We start from the raw sequence: 25006 nt of genomic DNA, 5'->3' as shown, positions 1-25006 counted from the left end.
CCGGTGGACCTGACCGAGAACGCCGGTGACACAAACAGGAAGTCTATCCTTGAGCAAATAGACCCGTCTGGCCGCGGCCAGGTGTACCTCTGCTACGCTCCATCTGCAGGGGCGCTGAAGACGTCGAGCAGCTTGGCGTCCTTCACCGTGCCCATCAGGAATCTGGACATGACGTCCAGTTGACTCCCCCCACCCGCTGTCCCCACGCCGGATCTTCCATCTGCATCAATGATGCAGTTGAAGTCTCCACCCAGGATGACCGGCCTGGACGTAGCCAGCAGGGGTGGAAGCCGCTGCAGGACGGCCAACCGCTCACTCCGTACCGCTAGGGCGTGCACGTTGATCAGCCTCAGGGGAGCGTTCCTGTAGGTGACATCAGCCACTAGGAGGCGCCCCCACCACCTCCTGAACTTGAGAGATGGTGAAGTTGCGCCCCCGCAGCAGAATAGCCAGGCCCGAGGAGCGACAGTCGTTACCTCCCGACCAGATCGAAGGCCCACAGGTCCAGGCACCGGACCATTTCCCGTACCTGCCGAGGTGTGGTATCCTGCACTCCTGCAGAAACAGGAGGTCCGCCTCGATGGTGGTCAGGTAGGCCAACGTGGACACACATCTCGCGGTTGACTTGACACTGCGCACTTTAATGCTCACAACTCGTACCCCCATTGTGGGCAGTGACCGCAGTACCCTCCCAAAGTCCAAGGCCCAGCCCCTCCATCTGTCCCTTCATGCCCATTGCCCGGGCTAACTGCTGGACGCTCTCCGGGCTGAGGAAACCATCCGTGCTGCCTTCCAGGTGGCATCCCCCCATCGGGGGTATGGAGACAGGAGAGTCGGCTCTGGGTCAGGCTGGGGACGCGCTGTTTCCTCCTTCCCGCCTGGAAGTTCCTGGGGGCCCGGCGCGTGGCTGGGTGCCGGAGGGAGCCTCAGGATGCCTCCCATCACCTGGAAGCGGGGTGCTGCTTTCCTTCTCCCTTGAGATTTTTAGCTTCTGCTTTGGGCGGGCCCCCTCCGAATCTCCCTCGTCAGAGGAGCTCTTATAACCCCCCTGTAGCTGTCTCTTCCCGCCTGATGGTTGCAGGTTCCTGGGCCCGCCGATGCACCTTCCTCCTCGCTTTCAGGACCGTCGTCCACTCCCCTGGGTCGCCTGTCGCCACCTCCATCGACTCCGGGTTGACGGGGGGGGGAGCGGAGCCTGGAGGGGCGCTTTGCTGGCCTCAGGCCCATCCTGCAGGGCTGGGCCCTCCTGCATGTCCTGGCCCTCCTGCACATTAGTGGGGTCCCTGCAGGGCCCTGGTGCCTTCCTCTCCTCCGGGGGGGCTGGCCCCGCATTGCCCCTGCCGGCGACCTGGGCGTAGGTGGTCCCCCGCCGTGGGCATGCCCCATAGAAGTGGCCCACTTCCCCGCAAAGGTTGCAGCTTTTCTCTTGTGGGCAATCCTTTGCAAGGTGTCCCTCCTCCCTGCAGTTCCTGCAGATGGTGGCTTTGCAGTCGGCCGCCACGTGACCTGACCTACCACAGGCATGGCAGACTTTAGGTTGCCCTGCGTAGGTCAGGTAGCCCTTGCTCCTGCCGATCGCGAAGCTGGACGGTGGGTGTACAATGTTCCCGTCCGCGCCCATCCTCAGCGTCACCTTGACCTGCCTCTTACTGATCCAGATGCCAAAGGGGTCCATGATGTCGGTTAGGTCCCATTCCACCTTCACGTACATTCCCAGGAAGGTCAGGACATCAACTGCTGGCACATGCGGGTTGTACATGTGTACAGTCACCATACGGCTCCTCTGCGCTGGCATCACAAACAGCGGGACAGCGGTCAATACAGAGGAACTACGCAGAGCAGAAGAAAATCACCTGTACAGTGTATTCAAAAAGGTGGTGGATGAAGGTGCACCTGTGGACCGCACCTTCTTCGTGAAGAGGTTCCTGTTGGACTGTTGTGGGTTCGCTGCTGCGGACATTTACTGCCTGCAGGATTTCCCCGGAGGAGGTTTTTACGACGTAACCTTCAGGAATGCCAAGCTTTGCGAACGCTTCCTGGAGGTTTTCAAGGAGAAAGGAGACATTTCGGAAATGTCTTTGATGTAGGGGAGCGTGGTTATGGTTTCTGAGCCCGTTTTGTCTGTTTGTTTAGGTTTATTGCCGAGGAATCGGCGGACCGTGTTCGTCGAGTATCCATTCTTTTTGAATACGCTGTATAGGTGATTGTCTTCTGCTCTGCGTAGTTCCTCTGTGCTGCAGTGTGTGGTGGCTCGTTGGAATAATGTTCTAATGCAGCTTCGTTTGTGGGTGTTGGGATGGTTGCTCCTGTAGTTCAGTATTTGGTCCGTATGTGTTGTTTTCCTGTAGACGCTGGTTTGAAGTTCCCCATTGACTGTTCACTCTACTGTAACATCTAGGAATGGCAGTTTGTTGCTGTTTTCCTCCTCTTTTGTGAATGTTATGCCAGTAAGGGTATTATTGGGGTCTTGAATGTTTCCTCTAATTTGTTTTGTTTAGTGATGACAAAGGTGTCATCCACATAGCGGACCCAAAGTTTGGGTTGGATGATTTGCAGAGCTGTTTGTTCGAGTCTCTGCATTACTGCCTCTGCTAAGAACCCTGATATCGGAGATCCCATGGGTGTACCGTTGGTTTGTCTGTAGGTTTTGTTATTGAAAGTGAAGTGGGTGGTGAGGCATAGGTCCACCAGCTTGATGATGTTGTCCTTGCTGATGAGGTTGGTGGTGTATGGTGTATGTGTCTTCGGTTCTTCTACCAGTGTCATCAGTGTTTCTGTTCATATCCATCAACATCAACCTGGCCAAAGAAACACAGTCAATGGGGAACTTCACACCAGCGTCTACAGGAAAACAACACATACGGACCGAATACTGAACTACAGGAGTAACCATCCCAACACCCACAAACGAAGCTGCATTAGAACATTATTCCAATGAGCCACCACACACTGCAGCACAGAGGAACTACGCAGAGCAGAAGACAATCACCTATACAGCGTATTCAAAAAGAATGGGTACCCTATGAACACAGTCCGCCGATTTCTCGGCAACAAACCCAAACAAACAGACAAAACGGGCCCAGAAACCATAACCACTCTCCCCTACATCAAAGACATTTCTGAAATGACTGCCAGACTACTCGGACCCCTTGGCATCAGGGTAGCCCACAAACCCACCAACACACTAAAACAGCAGCTAATGAACTTAAAAGACCCTATACAGACAACAAACAAAATGAACATCATCTACAAAATACCTTACAAGAACTGTGACAAACACTACATTGGACAAACTGGCAGAAAGCTAGCCACCAGGATACATGAACATCAACTAGCCACAAAACGACATGACCCACTATCACTCGTATCCTTACATATAGATGAGGAAGGACACCACTTTGATTGGGACAACACATCCATCCTAGGACAAGCCAAACAGAGACACGCATGAGAATTCCTAGAAGCATGGCATTCCAACCGGAACTCCATCAACAAACACATTGGCTCCAAATCAATCTACCATCCCCTGAGAAAAAGAGCAGGAAATGACATCACCAACCCATGGAAACCTAACCAGATAAATAGAAAGCAGGACATAACACCAGCGCTTCACCGGAGGCTCACTGATGATGTTACCTAGAATGGTGATGAAATGTCTGAAAACTAACCTTCCAGCTCAGCGAGCAAACTCACATCCAGAGTTATTTAAAACTCCAAATAAATCTTCCGTCCCTGTCCGATCTGTAACTGCTTCATCTCAATTCTGGATTGTAAACCACAAGGTGTTTTCCCTTGGCCATTCACACAACTCAGAGACCTCTCAGTCTTTTAATAGTCTGCAGGAGTTCCAACCAATCGCTCCTAGTCTGGAAGTTCTCATTTTACTGTCTTTCCCCCTACTTTGGTAAGAACCCAGAAGTGATCAGTTTCACCCCATTCTGTCAGAATGTTTCACCAAAATTCTGCTAAATCTGGGCCTTCTGCTTCTTTCATGGACACAACTGACTTCCTGTCCGGTTAGCAGAGTGTACCTTCTGCCTTATCCTCAGGGTTACTTCTTTCTGACTCCCCTTCTCTTATTTGGGTTGCACTTGCAATTTTGGGCAATATGACTCACCTGCTTACTCCAGCAGAACTGTGCTTCTCAAGTACAATACATTGCCTTCTTTTGGTCATTCTTGCAGCATTCTATGATTAGTCCTGCATTCTGCTGAGTTTCTGCTACTTGATGCACCCAGGCATTGTCAGCCAACTGGCTTTCTTCACTGGGGGTCAACTCGATTGAGATACTAATTTTGAAAGGTGCCTGAAGTCTGGGTCTCTCCTTGTTAGTAGCTTCCATTGGATGGCTTTGTGTCAGAGGCCACAAACCAAAAGGTCCCACAAGGGAATCCTCCAAATTCGTAATGATCCACAAACCTCTTTAAACTGGCCACAAATTGGGTGATGTACTCTCTTTTGTGCAGTACCCATTTGTAAAAACTGAAACATTCCACTACCATCAGTGGCTTTGGTGTGAAATGATTTCCTAACAATTCACATAGCTCTTGGAATGCCTTCTCTGTGGGTTTCTCTGTCTCTTCATCAAGCAGTCCCATCACTCCAAATTGGCCTGCCATTCTCTTTTCCTATTGGTGGGAATTTTACTACCGCTCGCAACCATCCTCCTTGATGACTTTGTTAACACTCAGGTGCATACTCTCTTCCTGAGCCATCAGCCCGAGTCCCCTCACAACTGCACTCTCGGCCCACTCCCGGATGAGTACCTTCTTTCCCAGTGTCAACTACAGCCTGAGGAACCCTTGTGACTGCTTCCTTTGATGTTACCTCCTTAATCCTATGCCTTTTCTAAAGTCAGGATGACATCTCCTCCGAACAAAACAAAACATTATTTGCACACGGTTAGTGGGCTGGGTCCCACTCTCATTGGCGGCTGTAATGTTGGACCTTGCTTTGGAACTATATACCAAGGAATTATATACCAGGTAGACAAATCGTAAATCTGAGCAGAAAAACTTTATGGATGGTATTCGCAACTCTACAGTTGGTTCTAGACTGCTCTCAATCTCTGTCCTCTGGGTCATCTGACCAGCAGCACCCCCACTCCCAACCACATATATAACAATATGGTTGCTTCTTTTCAAAATTATTTTCACCTTAACTTTTCATTCCAGTCTGTGTCATTGATTAAGGTGAGAATTTGAATTAATTTAGGTTAAATGCTGAAATAATTTAACAACGCAAGCTTCACTGGAAAGATGCATTAATTAATAGAAACTTTACATTCCAACAACGCATCATTCTTCCAGAATTTGCCATGTGAATAAGAACAAGGCTATCAGCACTGACGTTGTATGGGAGAAAATCTAACAGCATGTTCTGGTGTCCTCACTTGCACAGTTGAATGAAGAAATTCAGAGGCTGATGTCAGAGACTCCCTGCTGTATTGCTTCAGTTGTCACCATTAGACTCAGCATTGAAATAAATGCATCAGCAAGATCTTACTATACTTGGCCATAAAAAATGTACTAAAAATAGATTTAAAAACTAAAAGTAGCTTATTCAAAAGTAACTGAGATTTTAATATCCTGATAAGTAATAATTATTGTTGAACAGCCTCTTGGGCTCTGGTAGGTTAATTTTATGGGTTTCTCCTCTCCTCATAAGAAAATTAATATACAAGGTACTTTTTTCCTTTTGTTCTCCCTGACTCATTTCTATCCTTAATTGTCCTTCTGTTTTACTTTCTGAACAGATCAAATTTATAGTTCCAGGTTTATTTGCCTGGGTCTGAACTCTGGCTGGTTCAATAATTATGAGCTTATTTCGTGCTTTCCCTGTTCGTAGAGCTACTGTAATGGAAAATAAATACACTGCATTGGAACTTGTCAATTTCTGACCAATGTTTCCTATATTGTGGAAGTGCCAGTATTGGACTGAGGTGGACAGAGTCAGAAGTGACTCAATACCAGGTTATAGTCTGACATGTTTATTTGAAATCACAAGCTTTCGAAGCACTGCTCCTTCATCACCTGACTTCTGGCAATGTTTCCAGGCTACAGTTGTTTTCCAAACGTACTTAACCTGATGCAGCTGGAATGAATGGGAAAATTGCAGGACAAATAATCCAGAACTCCAGACTATTGTTCTGGGCCAAAGGTTTCACTCCCACTGTGGTTGATGGTGGAACTTGAATTCAACAAAAATCTGGGACTAAAGCCTAGTCTAATAATTATGTAACCATGTCAATTGCTGTATGATTCACTAATGTCCTCTTGGGAAGGAAATTTACCATCACTACCTGGTCTGGTTTACATGTGACTCCAGACCCACAGCAACGTCATTGATACTGAATTGCCCTCTTGGCAATTATGAATGAGTTACAAATCATGGCAAAGCCAGCACTTACCACATGCTATGAATTAAAAAAAGATGAAGTTGGAGAGTTGTCAGCTGTACCTTAACTCTTTTTTTGACTGGAAGCTTTGAAATAGCTCCATATTAGTGGATAATTAATTAAGATTTTGCTGTTATATGTGAAGTACTGTCTGTTGTAATATTTTGTTAACTATTTTAATACTGAACACCAAATAATTGAATTTGTAAATAGTTTATGAAATATCACCACAGGAATTGATAAACACTAACGTACTCGGAATCGTGTGTGTGTGTGTGTGTGTGTGTGTGTGTGTGTGTGTGTGTGTGTGTGTGTGTGTGTGTGTGTGTGTGTGTGTGTGTGTGTGTGTGTGTGTGTGTGTGTGTGTGTGTGTGTGTGTGTGTGTGTGTGTGTGTGTGTGTGTGTGTGCAACAAGCTTAAGTCTTCAATTAGTTCACCCAAAATTGTTACAATATTCAGTACCTTTGACTTAAAAACAATAATTCCAAATGGTGGCAGTAATACAAATGAGCATAATATGTTAGCGGGGATGTTCAACATAATGAGATACTAAGAACTGCCAATACTAAGTCAGAGATAACACAGTGTGGAGCTGGAGGAACACATGATGCTGCCTATCCTGCTGTGTTCCTCCAGCTCCATATTGTGTTCAGCATAGTGGTAATGATCACAAGTGCAACATCCTGGAGAACAGAAGAAGCCAAAAGTAATGTATGCGACTACACTGAAAACAGTTTGAAGAAGCAATATCAATGAAATTTATTATCAGATGCAAATATTACCCTCAAAAATCAATGATCCAAAAGAGTAGGTATTTCAGATGGGAATCTTACTGCAATGGTAGTGAACCAGAAAGAATATTATTGTTCCAGTAGAATCAGTCTCTAAAATAGCAACCCAAATCAGGGCTGCAACAACACCATTATGTTTTCTGACTGAAAAGAGCTCCTTGGGAAGAGATTCCTACAGAGATACGGAAAGTTGTTCTGCAGCCACATAGCTCAGGGAATGGAAGAAGTCCCAATGTTGCAGATATTGATTTTCCTCAAAGAAAAGTTGTTAAAGAAAATATAGTTTGAAGGGAGAAACCCTGGGAAAGTGAATTCCTGGAAGCAAGAAATAATGATTCATAGTGACAAAACATCAGGCTATGAACTAGAAGGTCAGAACATCCTGACAAGTTCCAACTATTTCAACTGCATATGGAGTTATGATTTTTATACCTTGCAGTCACAGGACCCAACAAGCATGCAATAGGAATAAAGATAGCAATTGGCAGTGAAGATGTCCATAACAGTAAAGCTGTCGGATTGTCAGAAGCAGACTAGAAAGAGCAATCCAAACTCTGCACAAGGCTGAAAGGTCACTTAAGAGTCAAGATCAAATTTAGAATCTGCTAACCTGAACCTATTGACAAAAGCCTAAAAGAAACAATTGACCAGTTTTTCAAGGCAAAGGTTTAAATTTCGCAGATGAAGAACTGACCAAATCTTGGAACTAATATTGCATTGATCATGACAAAAACGATTTCAAAAGGATCTGGAAAGCTGAACAGGTCAGGCAGCATCTCTGAAGAGGACCAGAGTTAATGTTTACTCGGTTAATCTCCACAGATGCTGCTTGATTTTCTGATTGTTCCCAGTATCTCCTGTTAAATTCCAGCATTATGAGAATTTTGTTTCCAAAAGAAGCTGCTTGTTAAGGAGAAAGGACACATGTTGGCAGTCTCCTCAAAGATAGCAGAAAGTATGAACAGCAGCTGTGAACAAGCAGTGCATAAAAACACTTGGAACAGGGAAAAGTACATGGCAAGTGTAGTCTAATGTCTCAGCTTGTAACAGTAACAAAAACAGCAATTGCTGGAGAAACTCAGCAGGTCTGGCAGCATCAATGGACATAACCCAGAGTTAATGGTTCAAATCCAGTGTCCCCTGTCAGTTCAGAACTGAAGAAGGAACACTGGAGTCTGGGCTTCAAATGTTTAAAGGTATGCATCCATGAGTAAGCAAGACCCAGCAAAGAGAGCACTGGAAGAGAAAACTCAAGCTCAGAAGTGAACAAGCTTTCCAAAGTCTTGACAGTCACACAGTATATGGTTGCTACCACACACTGGGAACATTCATTACTGTCAAATTCATATGTCCTAATAAAAGTGGCACATACAAGCCACAGATGAAAATGGACACTGGGGCAAGCTCTAACATTTTATCACTGTGGATACTTAAAAACATGTACTCACCATGCATATAATAGGTTCACAATACAATGCATGAGAGTATTCATGTTCAAGTGCAGGTAAGGGAATTCTGCATGGTTGTCACAGTTCTTCTACATTGTTGCCAGTAATAGGCCAGTGGTAACAGGACAACCAGCATGGAGTGAACTCAGGATCACTGTGAAAAACAAATGAATGAACTGCCAATTTGGGATAATCAAAGCATATGTGACCTTATTGAATCTATACAAGAACAGCAATGGAAATTCATGGTTAAGTCTGACCATCAGTTGGTTACTCAGTGCCAAGATGACAGAAGATTATCACTGGGTGGCCAAGTAGATATAGTTGATGTATATACAACATCAAATTGGTTAGAAATAAAAATGAACTGAGCTGTAGAGAGGAACTTCCAGTGACAACTCTCCTTGAGACAAAATAGTCAGAAATGGATGCCCGATACAATGTAAGATGCTCTCACAGACCACCAAATCTTTTGCCTACATTGTGATGAATTTAGTATTTCAAGTGGAAGTATTCTCAAAGGCAGAAAAGCATGTACACCAAAAATGTTTCCTTAAAATATCCATACCCAATCACATCAAGGTCAAAATGGTATTAAAAGATCAAGATAAATTGTATTTGTGACAGTTCATTGACCAGGAATCAACATAAACACACAATGAATGGTACAGGTATACAACACATGACAGGGGCATCAGCCAAGTCAGCACAAAGAACTACTCCAGCCTCAAAATTTTCAATCACCTCTATGGTATAAAAAGGCAACTCACTTATTCACCACTAAAGCAGATAACTTCTTACTTTAATATCAACTACTTATCCAAGTTTCTTACTTTAATATCAACTACTTATCCAAGTTTCTATCAAGTACACATTGGCTGAGTTATCCAGTAGTGCCATACATATCATTCCTATTGTTTTGAGAACATGCTAATAAAGTTCTGAACTTGGACTTACAGAATGTAGCAGACACAATGTTCAAATGCTGAGGCATGAAAGAATAATTGGTCATTTCACATCTCAGCAAAGTTTCACGGTTCTCAGATCCGATCATTTCAGCAAAACACCCGTACATTTCAGTGACTCTTGAACAACTCATATCACAATCCAAACATGTGTGAACACCTTTGATCACTGGCAGAGACTTGTTATTCAGCCAGTCAACACTCCACTCACCCCATGTGTATGATCTCTCTGCCTATAAATTCTGTGCCAGTGTGTCTATCTTCACTTCACCTGGCAAAGGAGTAGTGCTCCCAAAGCTTGTGATTTCAAAAAAACCTGTCTGACTGTTACCTGGGGTTGTGTGACTTCTGACCTGAGCAAATACTGTTCACAATTAGTATGTACACAGTTTATCACTTTATAAGCTTTCTATTTCAGGAAAGGCTGATAGTGTGACATTTCATTAACGTAAATAGTTTAGCATAATATCATTACAAAGAGTTATGCAAACTGGCCCTTGTTACAGTCCTTGAAGCAGGACTGGCCAGCACGTAGCACGTCCGTAGTTCTCCGCGAATGAATCTCGTTATTCTTTCATAAGGAATCCTTCATTTAGTTTACCAAACATTATTATTGCGCTAGAGACATTGTTAGGACTTAGTAACACAACACCGTCTATTTGCACAATAGTTTAAAAAATACATTGATCCTAAACTGAGATATGTTCGGGACGTTTCTGATGATGCCAATAATTAGTATTGATTGAAATCACGTTAAATTTATGAAGCGAGACCAGGTCATGGTTAAAATATCTATTAAATATTTTTGAACAGTTTTAACCAGAAAACGATACTGTATCAACGGATGTTTAAGGCACAACTTATTTTAGAGTTAAGGGAGGTTCCCCATTTCAGTTCGCCTTTGGAAATATCATTCGAGGTTAAATCTCCAATTTCAGCTGTTAATGGTCCACACCACGTGATGTTAGTACTTCAAGCCATGTGAAAACACAGGCGTTCTTTGGCGATTCGTAAAGGCGAGTTAGAACATTGTTTCTGTAAACATTCTCCACAATGCTTTTCCATTGTCCAAACCCCAGGAATTCATTCCAACGCCAGAAAAGCACTACCTCCTACCTGGTCGCCGTCAATCCATTTCCTGAAGTCAAACCCCCGCCTTGAAATCACAGTTGTGTCACCTCCGGCGAGAAGAAATTACATCTCCAAACACGCACACACACAATAATGGCTAATCCTAGTAACGTTACACCTGGCGTAAATCTTACTATACAGAAACCTCCTAATCAGGAGGAATAAGCCATTGAAAGCAAAAGGCATCAGTCAGCCCGTTGCGAAAAGTCATCTCTTTTAGCAGCAATAACTGATAGGCTGTGGACACGTCAACTAACAGCAGGGGATTGTCAGCTGAATAGTAGAGCATTCAACACCTGGTTGTTAACATTTCCCATCAGTAAAGCCAAAAAAGAAAGGTAAATTCGCAATTAGTATGCTTGTTGCGGAAGTACCTTGCTGTGATTATGAATCAAGAGCTACATTGTTTGAAAGAGTGATTTTTTTGTAGTAATTTGGGAATATTTTAGGTTCTTGTCCCATGTGCGAATGGAAAAAGTGTTACATTGTTGGAAATCATTACTGATACATTGGCTCCGGACTACAAAGGGTTTTACTACGTCCGATTAAAAAAAACTAATGAGTTTCAATGCAAAACAGATTTCACTTGGCCTGAATGACAAACGTTGCCAAGCATTGTTTGACATTTTACTGAAATCCCTAGAAACGGAATGAATTTCTTTTCTGCCCCTAATTTTACTTGTGAAGGTCTTCTCATATATTCGTCGGCGTTTGTGGGGGAAGAGGGGAGGTGCATTGTTGGACTTGGTCTCCTTTTTCGTTTTAAGATTTGAGATTGTAAAACACGTCGCTGAAGGCATATATTTGAAACAGTTTCAGCGCTAGACGAACACTCAGATTCGGTGGTTCAGATTACGACGACGCCAATGAATCTGCGCAGCATTGCCTACCTATGGGCAATAGCCTATCTGCTTGTTTGCATTTGTAATCAATATAGTCCCCCGGTTGATAAATTCCGCTGCCGTAATCGTGAAGAATACTTTCGATGTTGTTCCAAAGGGTTTTTTTTCTTTGTTAATCACAATGGGTTGATATTTCAATTATGATGTCTTTTAAGCAGCTGTTCAGAGAGTGCTACCTTCCCCCATTGAGCAATATTGGCGCTAGATGCCTGCGAGCCGTCTCCAAAAAGCCAATGGTTATGTGTAGAATCTTTGTTAGATTTCTAACCAACAGAAAAGAACCTGCCTCTGGAATCTCACATCACTCTGATGGCAAATCCCAATTTTGTCTAACTTACAGAATCCCTATCTTTGCTGTGAGATCTGGGTACTGTTCACTTACCCGAAAACGAACGAGAACCTGGTCATTATCTTGTCATATACCGACAGAAGTTTTAAATTCAGTCTACAAAGCACTGAACTAGGTGTGATGTTTCACGGACCGAGCTAATGATTTGAAGGTCTATGTGGAAAGAGGTGGGAATGATTCCAATGTGTTTTCCTTCAGGCAGCTGAAGCAGATAACCCTTATTGGCATAACCCTACCACCACGTTTATTTATTGTAGACACCCTGCCACTTAATTTCAACACTAAAACTTCATTTTTTGTATCATCTCATTTTGAACCTTAAAAAAGAACCCGTAGTAAAGAACAGTTAAAAAAACTTCCTTTCTCCTGGTAATCTTTTTCGACTTTGGAAGCCTAATTAATCGAAGCTGTTTCTGAAAGTTCAAATCGACTGTTTTCTCTGAGGACTTCCACTCTGATAAAAATCCTTTCACAGAGATTTTAAACAGACTTCCTCGCTTGGAACAGGACAGCTCCTTTTGGATACATCCCAGAAAAGAGGTATTGGAACTTGCCGGATTTAAAATTACCCACCCATTCAAGCAAATTCAGAAGTAGAGGTCGCCAGTCGTATGTCACGATATAATCACACCAGAGCTGCATAGATTTAAATTACAGTCTGTTCCTAGTCGGGGGATGGAACTTTTTTTGTCCCATTATAACGCATAAACTCACAACACGAATATGAAATACCGTCTGATTGTAAGACGCATACCTACTGGGATAATATGCATTGCCGTGCAGATCATTGGAAACGTACTTCGTGGGATATACCACGAAGGAAGTGCACTTTAATAGCCATGTACTGCTAGAAATATAGACGAACGAATATCTGGGCAGATGGCTAAGCAGAAGAATGATGTATATTTCAATGGCCATGTATTTCCAGGAACATGTACTGAAATTGAAGTACCCTTTGATGGATATGCATTTATGATGGATATACATATTATTCTGCGAGATATGTAGAATAATGGAAATGCGTTTTAATAGCCATGTACTGTCAGGAATAGGGTGTAATAGATTTGAACGCATGTAAAAAAAGTGACTCATTATTTTACTATTATTACAATCAATGGATATGTCCTATGATGGCTATGCAGTTATATGGATATGTATGCAGATATAATTCGCATTTGTACTGCCATAATGTGCACGCAACTTTTCATCTTACAACCCGCAACTTTCTCCTATTTCTTTAAAAGAAATGTCATTAGCCGTCTAGAGCCCTTGGGTGCGAATTTCTCTTTCTGTTAGAATGTTGGTGAGGGGAATTACCTTTCATGAAAAGACTTATGGACTTTTGTAACAATGGTCAAATAATGACTCCACTTTTTACATGCGTTGAAATACAAAATCAACCATTTGGAATATCGAATTGGGAGATAATGAAACAACCATCCGATGAGGGGGCGCTAGCTTCGAATTCGGGTTGTTTAACAATGAGAAAGAAAGCATCTCATTATGAAAAAACAGCCGTCTATTACTGGACTAAATGCCAAAGCTGTCTCTCAATTCAGAAACTTTGCGGTTCTCGCTTCACAATGGGGAGGAAAGAATGAAAATGTTCACTGTTCGAGGGGATTTTTCGCAACGAATTTGATAAGGTAGTTCCTTTGGGAATGCATGGGTGACCAGAATCGGTCCCTGTTCGATTTCACACCTGAGATTGTGTCCTCCCGTCTCTACGGCTCTAAACTGCGTGATCCACGTCTCCAAACTCCCTCCTTCTCACCCAGTCGTCATCTCGAAGCAAGAAGGTCCCCGAAGACAAACCAGCCTTTCACTTTGCTTTCCCGAAACACTTACTCCTTTCACTGCTTATTCTCGTCTCGTTCAGTTTCAGCATCGAGAAACCGAATCACACCAACCTGACACGAAAAAGGGAAACTTTCCACCCTTCCAACCAGATCCTGACATATTCACCCTATTGCTTCATCATCCCCACCCTCCAACTCCCTTTCCAAATTCGTGCTTTTTACAGAGTAACAAGTCACACGACACCAGCTTATAGTCCGAAAGGTTTGTTTGAAAGAAGCCTGTTTGACTATAACCTGGTGTCACATGACTTCTAACTTGGTCCACCCCAGTCCAACACCGGCACCTCCACATCCTGGTTTGTTTTTACACGGACCTGGATATGCCAGTATCACAAAAATTAATGAGAAGGGGGAGGTTTGTTTGGAATTCTCAACACAGTAGAAGTTCTTTCTGTTTACTTATACCAATTAATGCGAGTTTTAACGATTCAAATCGCATGCACCAAGTAACATGGATGCATATATTTCAGTTTGCTCCCTGACAACACTATCGCACATGTGACCGAGATCTAATAAAAGGCAAGTCCTGCCAATGCGTACTGATGATATGATGTATCTTATTGTGATTGCACTGTACAATATAAAACTTGCTAGTTTTCCACGTGCACTGCTGCGTTATGAGTTGATACCTTGCAAAGCGGAGGCCAATGGCAAGACTTCAGGTCTCTGTGGAACTTTGGTTAACTTTCCTAGTCTCTAGAAAAAGGTATTTATTCTGAGACACTCCACTAAACAACCACTCCAGCCCTAGAACAAACTGTATTTGTGCGGACGGGTTATGTTTAGTTTGAAGGAAAGTACCGGGACCTCTAGATGTCTGAATGAAACAGCATGCCTCATTACAGCAACGCTGCCCGATTTTTTGCAGTTGGTTTCGCTGTTGTCAGCGGGACAATAATGCGGCGAACAGGGCAAACTTTGGAAAGTTACATTTAACTTTTTGGGTGGTTCCCCGTGGGTGTGGAGGAAGTATCCGCTTTTTTTGTTCTATGTTCCACATATGGTGTATTTTTTTTAATGTTTGTCCCGTGTTGCACAGGTTCAGTTTGAAGTTTGGAGGGGAGGCAGTTTTACAGGCACTTCTGAAGAAGTTAGTTCAGTTCTGTGTGTTTTTCAAAGGTGCACCGTTTCACGCTGCTTTCTGACTTTAGCGTAAACTGGCGCTTTGCGTGGTTCTCAGTCACCTCAGAAGTGTCATTTTCGACTCAGAGTCATAGAGATACACAGCATGGAACAGATGCTTAGGTCCAACTCATGCCAATTGATATCCTAAATTAATTTAGTCCTGTTTGCCAGCATTTGGCCCATATCCGTCTAAACCCTTCCTATTCATATTCACATGGAGATGCCTTTTAAATGTTTTAATTGTACCAGCCTCCACCGGCTCCTCTGGCAGCTCATTCCATGCACACACCAGCCTCTGCATGAAAACGTTGCACCTTAAGGTCCCTTTTAAATCTTAAACCCTTAATCTCGAAACTGCTTCTCTCTGCATAGTTGCTGCTAAAACTGCTGAATATTTCCAGTATTTTCTGTTTTTATTCCGTGAATCTTTGCCTGATTTGACCTCAGCCTTTGTCCTCGCCTGCAATCCGACTCTTCCCTACACAGAAAAAAATAGCAGAGTTCGCAGTCCCTGCCCTAAACGCCGTCCTCCCTTCTCTCCATACTCAGGTCACCGCTCCCTCATTCTTTTGCTATTCTGCGCGATGTTCCCCTTTTGCTTTGATGGATAAATGTTCAGCAAAATAAAATAGACCTGTCATCTCATGTTTGATATCAAATGTGGAATTGTATAACCCATTGGGAATGCTGCTCCACAGGAAACTGTGCTCAGTGGTATTTTTTGTTAGACCGATAGTTCAGAGAGGCAGGCTAATGCTGTCAGAGAAATGGCCTTGAATATCAGACGGTGACATTTGATTTCAACAAAATCTGGAATTGATGGAATTTACCAGCAAACCATTGTCAACTGGTGCAAAAATCTATCTGATTCATTTAAGGCTTTCACCTTGAGGTTAGGAGAAAGCTGGTCGAGCCTATATGTGACTCCAAGCCCACAGCAATATGGTCGGCTCTTAAATCCACTGGGGCAAAAAACACTCAGTTGTGCCCAACTGCTAAAAGACTGATGACATATATGAAACCAGATTACTGAGCAAGCAAACTGAAACAAGAATGGCATAAACAGAAACAGAAGTTGCTGGAAAAACTCAGCCCCTCTGAAGGTTCTGAAGAAAGGTCATTGAACTGAAAATCTTACCTCTGCTTTCTCTCCACAAATGCTGCCAGATCTGCTGACTTTGTCCAGAAATTTCTGCTTTTGTTTCAGATCTTCAGAATCTGCGGTTCTTTATTTTGTTTTAGTGGCCCTGCGGACATTGCAAAATCCTCCTTATTAAGATTAACTTGATTGGCACCTCATCTAACATTTTCAGCATTCAGCTGATGACAGCTGATACCTAACAGTAACTGTGTCATCGAGGATATACACCGAAATAACACACCAAGTTAGCACTTTCCAAAGCTGTGACCTCTACAACCTAGAAAGATAAGGGCATTGAAACATGAGAACACCATCACTTTTATGTGCCTTTCCACAAGACACCATCCTGGAATACTCCTTAGTTGGCTCTGGGTCAAAATTCTGGAACCCTCTTCTTGGCAAAATTGTGGATGTCCCGACACCACATAGAGTACAGATAACGAACTTGTCCTAGACAATAAATAATAGAAGAAATGAAATCAATATTGGATGGGATGGATGCATTGGAGTTGTGGGACACTAACTTATCCTGAAGGCATTTGACTCTGTCCTCCTTAAATGTTGGAATACTTTAATGATAGGTCTGGAAAAGTTTTTATTTTTTTCATTTAAGATTTAGTTTGCAAGCACTGTGATTTCGGATTGTCTTCTCTGGGCTTGGCATGTTTTATAGTGCAGGCTATAGAATATTGCCTTTGGAGGTGGGAACCCTCCATGTTAACCACATGACCCACCTAGTGAAGTTTATAGAATCCCTACAGTGTGAAAACAGGCCATTTGGCCCAACAAGTCCACACGGACTTTCCAAAGAGCATCCCTACCAAACTCAACACCCTACCCTATCCCTGTAACGCTAATGTAATGACTAATCTACCTAATCCACACATCGCTGGACACTATGAACAATTTAGCATGGCTAATCCACCTAACCTGCACGCCTTTGGACTACTTAGCTCTGGTTAACAAGCTCTGATGTCAGAAATGCAGCACCTTGCAAATCGATGTGAGACTGCTGCGTTAAAGTTGCATAGAGTGTTTATAGTCATTGCCTTACCTTCGTGTGCTTTTTTGAGGTATTTGTGAGAATTATTTATTTCTGGGGATTTGGGGATCGCTGGCTGGCCACATTTATTGCCTGGCCCGAGCTGCCCCTGATGCCAGTGAGCTGCCCTCTTGAACCGTTGCAGTCCATGTGCTGTGGGTTGAGACTTAGTGTGTTTGCACTTTAAAAGATTTCCATAATTTGGGCAATATAAAACAAAGAACCGCGGATACTGGAGATCTAAAATGAAAACAAAATTTGCCGGTGAAACTCAGCAGGTCTGGCAGCACCTGTGGAGAGAAAGCAGAGTTAAACTTTCGAGCCCGGTGACCGGCTGAGTTTCTCCAACAATTCCTGTTTTTGATCCAGAATCTGGACGTGGTTCCTAATGTGTAGCGTTTTTGTTTTGATGCTGGATGTTGCTTTGCAGGTGCATTGTGAGGCTGGGTCCTTTGAGGATTCAGGTTTCGGGATGAGGGTTCAGCTGGGGACGGCTTAATATTAGTGGGGGTCTGGGCTTTGCAGTTTGCAATAGTCTTGCAGGTTGGGGGGGGTGATTGACAGTTACCCTGAAGAGACGCCCATTCGCTCCGGGGATTCCCTCAACACTGGAGACGAGCAGGTGATTGGAGGATAGGGGGAGGGGCGTAAAGGCCACGCCTTTTTGGGTGTTGTTGTCACCAGTGGGCGGGACCACCATGTCCAGGAGGCGGGGGATGCTTATTTAAAGAGCCCGCTGCAGCTGACAAAGCTGCGGTGTTGCTGCTGCCGGCCAGGAATGTGGCACTGAGCAGAGTGACAAGTCCAAGTGGCTCCCCACTCCACCCCAAATATCCAGCCCTGCTCCCTCCGACTGCATCCAGCTATGAAGGGGCTACTGCTCCGGCTCTCCCTGCTACTACTGCTGCTGTCCCTGGGGTTCCCGTCCGGCGGCCAGCCCAGGAACAGCGGCTGCCCCAGCCGCTGTCACTGCGAAGAGGATGGTATCCTGCTGCGGGTGGACTGCTCAGATCTGGACCTGGACTCGATCCCTGCTAACCTCAGCACCTTCACTTCCTACCTGTAAGTCTACGAGTGCATGTGATGGTGGCTGTGCCAAAGTCTGGATGGCCTGTCCCCAGATAGTATCAATTAAGCGTTCAAATCTCTCAGACTCCCTCATGATGAGTGGAAGGTATAACCCAGAAAGTATCAGAGATAGTTTGTTAATGCTGACCATTGTATATTGTCAGGAACTTCCTCCATCTCAAGCTGTACCGGTATAAGGTAGCCAGAGTCATTTCACCTGTAATAGAATGTGTGTGTGGGGTTGGGGGGTGGGGAGGGAGTGTGTGTCTATGTCTGTGTGCGCGCGCGCGCGTGTCTGTGTGTGTGCACGTGTGTGTGTGTGTGGTTGGGGGAGTGTTTGTGTGTGTTGAGGGTAGAGAGTGTGTGCGTGGGAGAGAGAGTCTGTGTGGAAGTGTGTGTCTGGGGGTAGTATGTGTGGGAGAGAGTGTTTGTGTGTGTGGGGATGGTGGGGGAGTGTGTGTGTGTGGGGTTGGGGGGAGTGTGTGTGTGCTTGTTGAGGGTAGGGAGTGTGTGTGTGCGCGTGGGAGAGTGTGTGTGGAAGTGTGTGTCGGGGGGTGTAGTATGTCTGGGAGAGAGTGTGTTTGTGTGTGTGGGGATGGTGGGGGTAGTATTTGTGTGTGTGTGTGTGTGCGCGTGCGCTTTAGTGAGGGAGAGAGACAAGAGAGTTCCACTGAGCAGGACTCTGTAGATTTTCTCAAGGGCTTGGGGAGAACCTGGCCAAGCATCCGGAGAAGAGATGCAGGTTACAGTCTCCCCAGGCCAGAGCACAGCTCCAAGCTGCAAGCGTTCACCTCTCACCATTATCATTGTTAATGTCCTTTTCTCTCCACCTGTCCCGCTGACCTTGGAGTGAGCTGTTGGAAAGGTGGTCTGGCTGAGGGATTCCTCACTCGATCCTTCTCGAAAGGGATAAATCACCTTCAGCCATGATTAAATGGCGCAGTGGACTCGATGGGCCGAATAACCTTACTTCCACTCCTATGTCTTATGGCCTACATCTGTTCCCATTTGGAGAGATTGTGCACTTTAAACGTTCTCAGGTCCGAGACAGTGACTTTTGGGGGGTACTTGGATATAAAGTTAGAACCGTGGAAGGAGTCTCTCTCCCTCTCTCCTTCTATCAAGATGCTGGAACAGAGCCGATGGGCCGAGTGGCGTCCCCCAGCCTCTTGCAGCGCTGGTTGATTACCCCCCGGCGTTGATGGAAAGCGCTGACAGATTGCGGCGCAGGAGGCGCTTATCACATTAAGGGGAACGTTGTGGCTCCCCGAGACGGGAACCGGGCGCGATTCCAAAATGAAAACAAACTGCCCGCTCGGTCGCTACAGGGTTTTCTGCTCGGTGTGTTTGGTCTGAACCAAGGGGGACAGCGGCACTTGCGAGATATAACATTCCCTAATTGGGATTGCCAGGGACTATCTGTCTGTGTGTGTGTGTGTGTGTGAAATGTAACTGAACTCAACTGAATGGGAATCGGATGCTGCTATTCAGAACCAAAAACAAAGTTGCTGGGAAAGCTTCTGTGAAGGAAAAAACAGAGTTAACGTTTCGGGTCCGGAGACCCTTCAAAACCAAGGAGGAACCAGCCTTACGCCACACTGCTCAGCCTAACTCTGGTGTAAAATAATGACCTTCTGCCGACCACGGGTTAAGCTTACTAAATGATTTTAGTCTTCTAGCAGCACTGAAGGTCTAATCACTGGAGCATTCATTTATAAAACCCTGTAATTTAGGTTCCAGACCTTGGGTTAATATTTCAATGACCGACTCTCCACAAAGATTTCCCATTGTTCCGGGAACAGTTTTTAAGGGCTCTGCTTTATAAATTAAAGACGGGGTTTCTGCTGAAGTTACTGCATTGCTGCAGTTTGCTGAGCGCATTGGGCAGGGTGCGGAAGACGGTGAATTGCTCGCAATCCTTCCGCATCGTATCACTTTCACCCAGACTGGGCGAGGAGGCGAGCGTGTCGAGCAGAACGGGAGCTTGAAATAATCAACTTTTCCGCCTCAGTGGCGACATTCGTCCTCTCCCCACCCCGCCCCTCCCTTCAGGGGCTCGGCGCAAGTCCACACAGGGAAACGTTTGGAGCTTCAGAAGCAAGAGAGCGAGCCACCTTCCTGAAAAGCGAGCCGCTTGCATTTGGCAGAAATAGACTCACAGAAACCAGTCAGTCACACGCTTCAACTTGTGGCTGTTAGACCACGAGAAAAAGATTGCCCCCTGCACCTCACCACACTTCCCTCCCCACTCCTCAAAATAGCATCCTCACTGCCTTTCCACTGTATTTCCACACCTTTAACAGCTTATTCCTCACGCTTTCAGAATAATAACCTCGTGTTCAGATAAGAAACGGGTGCGAATTAATCTAAATTGCACCTCATTGTAAAGTCCCTAATGGATGTGGGAAACTCTCTGAGACTTGATCTTCTCGAGCGATGTTTCACTCGCGCTCCTAGTACTGGACTGCACCTCGGTTTCACGTCAAACGTTGTTGTATCTGATCAAGGGCTAGCAGCGCATTAGAAGGGGCATCGCAACACGGTGGAAAAGGCTGGACAGGAAACACGGATGAGTTGATCAGAACTCTTGCACATTTCCCAAAGCAAGGTAGACATGCTCTACCAGCGCTTTGCAGAGGTAGAATAGTATTGTGTAGAAACGCTGGCCGCCGGAGTAAATGTTTTATTTTAGATGTGGTTTCCCTGCTCACTCTGCCTAAATGTTAAGCAGTATCATTATTGTTTGGGGAATCTGAAAGGCGACATTTCCATCTATCTCCATGCCAGTGTGAGTCAAAACAAAAACAAAACAATCGGACAACAGCAATTTCCGGGCAGCTTTTTGTAAAAGTAATCTTACACCACATCAACTTTAACTGAAACTGCCGAACTCAGACTTTTGGCCCTTTGGGAATTATGTGTGATGGACTGTTCCTCGCCCCGTGGGTTTTTTTTCCTGGTATGATACGTAACTGCTCTGCATTCATCCATTTGAAACTTGCCCAACACCAAAACGAAACGTGCTTACAGTCTGATTCTTCCAAAGTAAATCAACAGTTTACGTTTCTTACAATGTGCAGCAAATAGAACCCTGTCGGTTCACTAACAAGGTAACGTAAACAGTCCTGCCCTGTGTATGTTCTTGTTTAAATCTGACATTTTTTGAAACGGTGTCACAATATGAATTGCATTAAGATTCGTCTTGAGGGAATCTAATAGCCTAAAGGCCTGTTTTCTTCACCAAATTCTAAACAACTAAGACTTCTCATTCCAGAAGGCCGTTGTTGCCGGAAAATAATTCGGTTCATATGGTAAACAATGTTACACATTATCTCCTACCTCTGGTTGATGGACGGGCAAGTAGGGAAAGCATAAGGTTCTGTGCTTGAGCCAAACAATGGAAGATTGCATTTTGCGGGGTGACATTCTGATTGTTTCGCTGGACCTCTGGGTGACAATGGAGCTGACGAAGGTAGCATGATTCCAGCAGTGAAAGGATGAATCCTATTGAACAGGCTGCCCTATGAACCCAGTGAATTCAGTCCTCGCTGCTTCTTACCAACTGTGAGGGAACAGCAGCATTTATTTCTGGCTGATGCCACATTGGCAAAGAACAGAGACAGAAAAAAGTCTTCTTGTCACCTTGAAACAACTGAAAATAGAATTTAAAATACAAAAATGATCCTCAGTAATGAACATACACGAGAGTATGAAAGACCACTAACTTAATTTTTAGGAAAAATCTGGATTAAGGGTGGTTCCTAACACTGACTTAACATTACAAATTACATTTGTTGTTCTTCTGAAATGTGTATTTTAAAAATCTAAACTGAAATTTAGAAAATGGTTTTGATCACTTATGGCAAACCTTTTAAGACTAGGTTAATATTATTTTCAGCAACACCTCATGTACATTCTAGGGACATTTTATTAAATCTGTTAGCAGAATGAATGAAAATAATAAAAGGTACAGCTATATAATGCATTTCATAGCTTCATGATGTTCAAAAGTGCCTTGCATTTTGAATTATTTCTGCAAAATAGTTACTGTTGCGATTTAGGCACAAGGGCTACCATCTTGCACATAGCGAGATCATGCAAATAGTGCATAGATAAATGGGTGACCCATTCAGTTCTTGATGAGTAGCATGCATGTTAACCATACCTTTTCTAATGCCATGAGGTATTTTAGATCTACTGAAACAGGGTAAGTATGCATTACTTTAACATCTTGCCTGAAAAGCAAATCTTCTATCAGTGTAGTACTCCCTCAGACTACCTTGAAATGTCATTCTATATGACATGGTAAAGTCTCTGGAATGGGTCTTCAACCACAATCTGCTGTACCAAAGGCAAGAATTCTCTCACTGAACCAAAGTTGAATTAGGCAAAGCAAAACTTTGGGAGGTGAAATTGTTGTGTTTGTAGAATTTTAAAAAGACTAGATAAGGTTAACAATTACAAGCAGTTTCACTTTGTCCACACAGTAGAAGCAGAGGACTCATTCCATACTTGAATGGATACATGTAACACAAAAGAATGGAAAAGTGAGGTGATGTCAATTTGCCAGGAAGGCGGTTTGCGCTGTATTAATTAACTCAAGTGCAAAATAGATAGCTTTCTTTCAGGAAATAACATTTTCAAATACAGTGTAGCAAGTTTCAGACATAACATGAGAAGTATTGAGGAGGAGTCAATTACTTGAGACTTGTGGCTTCCAAGTTTTTTGCAGCTTGAGTTTACAGCTTCTCATTCTGGGTGTTTAATATAGACTAATTGATAACAATTGGTAAATCAACAAGCCCATTATTCTATGATTATCTGGAAGGAGCTCTTGTAGTAATGACCATACCTCGCAACCACAAGCAAATCTAGGATCAAGGGGTATCAGGGGGCAAACGCTCCGGTGGTTGGGGTCATATTTTACACGTGGGAAGATGGTTGTGGTTGTGGTTGTGGGAGGTCAATCATCTCAGTTCCAGGACATCTCTGCAGGAATTACTCAGGGTAGTGTCCTAGGCTTCAGTTGCTTCACCAATGACCTTCCCTCCAACATAAGGTCAGAAATGGGGATGCTCGCCAATGATTGCACAATGTTCAGCATCATTTGTGACTCCTCAGATACTGAAGCAGTTCATGTTCAAACGCAACAAGATCTGGACGGTATCCAGGCTTGGGCTGACAAGTGACATTCACGCCACACAAATGCCAAGTTTGACCATCACCAATAAGACACAATCTAACCACCGTCCCTTGATATTCAATTGTGTTGTCATCACTGATTTCCCCCATTATCAACATCCTGAGGGTTATCATTGACCAGATACTCAACTGGACTCGCCGCATAAACACAGTGGCTACAAGAGCAGGCCAGAAGCTAAGATTACTGCAGTGAGTATGCCATCTCCTGACCCCTCAAAGTTTGTCCACTATCTACAAGGCACAAGTCAGGAGTATGATGGAATATTTCCCGATTGCATGGATGACTGTAGCCCCAACAACACTCAAGAAGCTTGACACCATTCAGGGCAAAGCTGCCCGCTTGATTGGCATTACATCCACAAGCATCCATTCCCTCCACCACCAACACTCAGTAGCAGCAGTGTGTACTATCTTAAGTATACACTGCAGAAATTCACCAAAGATCCTCAGATAGCACTTTCCAACCCACAACCAATTCCATCTAGAAGGACAAGGGCAGCAGACATATGGGAACACCACCACCTCCAAATTCCCCTCTAAGCCACTCACCATCCTGACTTGGAAATATATCACTGTTCATTCACTGTTGCTGGGTGAAAATCCTAGAATTCCCTCTCTGACAGGACTGTGGTCAACCCACAGCAGAAGGACTACAGCAGTTCGAGAAGGCAGCTCACCACTGCCTTCTCAAGGGCAACCAGGAATGGGCAAGAAATGCTGGCCAGCCAGCGTTGCCCACATCCCACAAATAAATTTTTTAAAAGGCCTGGATTTCAGTCCCACCTATTCCAGAGTTGTGTAACAACATTTCTGGAAGGTTGATTAGAAACTATTTGAGAAAGTGAAGGCAAATTACTATCCCATGCTCCCATTGCCATGAAAGCTGACAGTGCACTGTATTATGGATGTCTGAGATATGAGTGTCTTTGCTGAATGTGAATATAACGTACCATGAGAACTCAAACCTTAGCTGCCTGTGGAATGCTGGAAACATAGTGGGAGCTTACAGCACCAATGATAAGGTGAATGAGCTAACAATGCAGAAGCAATATATTTTTAAATTAAAAGTAAAACTTAAAAATTATCATCCAAAGTATTTTTTGTATTTAAGACTGTAGAGTATAACATGTTGTTTACACAAGATATTATGTTAATGGCCAAGATCAGAGAAGAAGTAATTATGACAAGTGCAATAATACTTTTGGTTTATTTACATCCATTGTTCAATCTTCCAAATACAAAAAGTATGAATTGTTATAAAAACAATTTGAACATTTGCAATAATTCAATTCGAGTAATTTGTTTTGAAATTCAGTGATGATCATCCAGGCTTTTACTGAACCCATTTCGTATTCAATCTTACATTCTAGCATTATAACAGAGCCCCACTTCATAAAGTATAATTCAAAGCTATAAAGTGCTTTCAGACATTGTGAGATTGTGAAAGTTGCTATATTAATATAAGCTTTACTTTATATATGTTGGGCCAGATTTCACAGTGGTAATGATGGTGAAACTATCAGCAGCTTCTGGAGTTTGACATATGCAGTGAAATATGGAAATTGTTAAGTTACTGGTGCTTCTTG

General features: G+C 43.9%; 1 protein-coding gene across 2 annotated transcripts in view; it reads left to right on the top strand.

Annotated features, from left to right (window-relative positions):
* Positions 1–25006, top strand: part of LOC125461091 (leucine-rich repeat-containing G-protein coupled receptor 5-like) — a 203574-nt gene that overhangs the window by 44712 nt on the left and 133856 nt on the right. Inside the window, exon 1 of one of the 2 annotated variants that reach the window (XM_048549466.2) lies at positions 17923–18212. The exons of the other annotated variant lie outside the window; for it this stretch is intronic. Within the exon in view, the coding sequence (XP_048405423.1) occupies positions 18016–18212 (197 nt within the window). The 5' untranslated portion in view covers positions 17923–18015. Of the gene's footprint in view, positions 1–17922; positions 18213–25006 lie in introns of those variants that run through there. 2 annotated transcript variants of the gene reach the window in all.

The sequence above is a fragment of the Stegostoma tigrinum genome, chromosome 18, assembly GCF_030684315.1.
Source record: "Stegostoma tigrinum isolate sSteTig4 chromosome 18, sSteTig4.hap1, whole genome shotgun sequence".
Lineage (NCBI taxonomy): Eukaryota > Metazoa > Chordata > Chondrichthyes > Orectolobiformes > Stegostomatidae > Stegostoma > Stegostoma tigrinum.
The sequence above is the reverse complement of the archived record's forward strand: the minus strand, read 5'-3'. Positions and strand labels throughout refer to the sequence as shown.